General features: G+C 41.7%; 1 protein-coding gene across 1 annotated transcript; it reads right to left on the reverse strand.

The window, feature by feature from the left end:
• Positions 1-2191: 2191 nt before the first annotated feature.
• LOC138887953 (uncharacterized) lies at positions 2192-2638 on the reverse strand. Its single transcript, XM_070169746.1, has one exon. It carries the CDS (start codon positions 2636-2638, stop codon positions 2192-2194), a length of 447 nt encoding a protein of 148 aa, XP_070025847.1.
• Positions 2639-3145: the final 507 nt, after the last annotated feature.

Below are 3145 nucleotides of genomic sequence, written 5' to 3' on the forward strand. Positions count from 1 at the left end.
TCTCTCAGCTCCCGTCACCTTACGGTGCCCGTGAGGGTTTTCACCAATAAGACTCTCTCATTTTTTATTTTATTTTTTCTCTTTGTACCAGAGTGTTGCCACTTATGTGAATCACCGCCACTTGCTTGCCTTGGCATTTCTTGAAGATTGATCGGAAAGTCTGTCTTTGGATCGTAATGTGGGCTTTTGGATGGGGTTAGAAAGAAAGGGCATAAAAGGCTCAAAACAACTCATCATGGGTTCAAAATTACAACTTTCGGAACCAGATTTCTTACAACAACCACAACTTCTGCCCCAGTTTCTTGCTTGGGGACTTTTGGATTTTTATTTTGATGGGACCGAACCGTGAGGCTGCCTACGTATCCTTAAAAGGAATCAAGTCGAACGTAGTTCATGTCATAAAAATTACTTTGTTGTTGTGATTTTTCTTTTTCTCTTTCTTTGCTCTCTCTTTTGCTTTCTTTTTCCCTTTTGTTGTTTATCTTCCTCTCCTTTTTTCTTTTCATTCTTTTCTTTCTATTTTCATTCTTTCTTTCTCTTTTCATTCTTTCTTTCTCTTTTCTTTTATTTCTATTTTTATCTCCTTCCTTTACTTATCTTTTACACTTGTGTTTCTGATATTTGTTACTGATTCCGAAAGAGGGATATGAAAGAAAACAAATAAGACTCAAAAGGGGTGACAAGGGATAAAGTGTTTAGATAGCAGAACAAAATATCTTCGTCATTTCAATATTCGAGACATGCCAAATACAAACAAGTATAATCAAAGAAAGAAATCATACATAGTATCTCTTGATTTCATCAGAATTGATAGCCATTTCTACACATTTGCCTTCTATATCTGTCAAATACAATGCACCATTGGACAACACTCTAGTTACAACGAACGGCGCCTGCCAATTTGGGGCGAATTTTCCTTTTGCTTCAACCTGATGAGGAAGAATGCGTTTCAATACTAACTGACCCACTTCAATCTTCTGTGGACGCACCTTCTTATTGTATGCTCTTGCCATTCTCTGTTGATACAACTGGCCATGACACATTGCTGCCAGTCTTTTCTCATCGATCAAACTCAATTGTTCCAAACGGGTTTTGACCCACTCCTCATCATCGATCTCAGCCTCCGCGACAATTCGAAGGGATGGAATTTCCACTTCTGCGGGTATCACTGCTTCGGTATCATATACCAACAAATAAGGAGTCGCCCCTACTGAAGTACGGACAGTAGTGTGATAACCCAGCAATGCAAACGGCAGCTTTTCATGCCACTGCCTAGAACCTTCCACCATTTTTCGAAGTATTTTCTTTATGTTCTTGTTAGCCGCCTCGACTGCTCCATTTGCCTTGGGACGATATGGGGTGGAATTGCGATGCGCAATCTTAAACTGTTGACATACCTCTTTTATCAGATGACTATTAAGATTAGCTCCATTGTCTGTAATGATCACCTTCGGTATCCCGAACCGGCAAATGATATTTGAATGCACAAAATCAACCATCGCCTTCTTGGTTACAGACTTGAATGTTTTAGCCTCTACCCACTTGGTGAAATAATCGATGGCCACCAGAATAAACTTGTGCCCGTTGGACGCTGCTGGCTCGATTGGTCCAGTGACATCTATTCCCCAAGAAACAAAAGGCCATGGTGCAGACATTGTATGTAATTCAGATGGTGGAGAATGAATCAAATCTCCATACACTTGGCACTGATGACATTTACGCACGAAACTGATACAGTCTCGCTCTATAGTGAGCCAATAATAACCTGCCGGGAGAATCTTCTTTGCCAGCACATACCCACTCATGTGCGGTCCACATACTCCAGAATGTACTTTGGTCATGATAGTCGCGGCCTGTCTGGCATCTACACATCTTAATAACCTGAGATATGGAGTTCTTTTGTACAAAACTCCTCCACTGAAGAAAAATCCACTTGCCAAGCGACGAATTGTTCTCTTTTGATCACCTGTGCCTTGTACCGGATATACTCCCCTTCAGATGTATTCCTTGATATCGTGAAACCAAGGCTCCCCATCGAGCTCTTCTTCCACCATATTACAATAAGCATGCTGATCGCGGACCTGAATATGCAACGGGTCTACATAAGCCTTATTTGGATGATATAACATTGACGCCAGAGTAGCCAAAGCATCGGCGACCTCATTGTGGATCCTCAGAATATGCTTGAACTCTATTGATTGAAACCATTAACAAAGATCATGCAAACATTGCCGGTACGGTATGAGTTTTTAAATCTCATGTGTTCTCGTTTTCCCTGAATCTGGTGTACCAGAAGGTCCGAGTCACCCAAGACCAAGACTTCTTGGACACCTATATCTACAGCCATCCTTAAACCCAAAATGCATACCTCGTATTCCACCATGTTGTTAGTACAGTAGAACCAAAGCTGGGTCGTAACAGGGTAATGATGCACTGTTTCAGAAATAAGTACCGCTCCTATCCCAACGCCTTTCATGTTAGCAGCCCCATCAAAGAAAAGTTTCCATCCTGGCTTTTCAATCTGTTCCGATTCATCAATGTGCATTACCTCTTCATTAGGTAAGTAAGTCTTCAAAGGCTCATATTCTTCATCCATAGGATTCTCAGCCAAATGGTTGGCCAGTGCTTGTGCTTTCATCGCAGTACGAGTCACGTAGACAATGTCAAATTCTATGAGCAAGATTTTCCACTTTGCGAGCCTTCCTGTGGGCATAGGCTTCTGGAAGATATACTTCAACGGATCCAAGCGAGAGATGAGGTAAGTAGTGTAAGATGACAAATAGTGTTTCAGCTTCTGGGCTACCCAAGTTAGGGCGCAACACATCCTCTCAAGATGAGTGTACTTAACCTCGTAAGATGTGAATTTCTTACTGAGATAATATATGGCATGCTCCTTCCTGCCGGTGATGTCATGTTGTCCCAACATACATCCAAATGAATTGTCCAAGACTGTCAAATACAGAATCAAAGGTCTCCCTGGTTCTGGCGGGACCAACACAGGTGGGTTTGACAAATACCCCTTTATCTTATCAAATGCTTCATGACATTCATCTGTCCACTTGACCGTAGCATCTTTCTTTAACAGTTTGAAAATGGGCTCACAAGTTGTCGTGAGTTGAGCAATAAACCGGCTGATGTAGTTCAA

Source organism: Nicotiana sylvestris, chromosome 3 (genome assembly GCF_000393655.2).
Source record: "Nicotiana sylvestris chromosome 3, ASM39365v2, whole genome shotgun sequence".
NCBI lineage: Eukaryota > Viridiplantae > Streptophyta > Magnoliopsida > Solanales > Solanaceae > Nicotiana > Nicotiana sylvestris.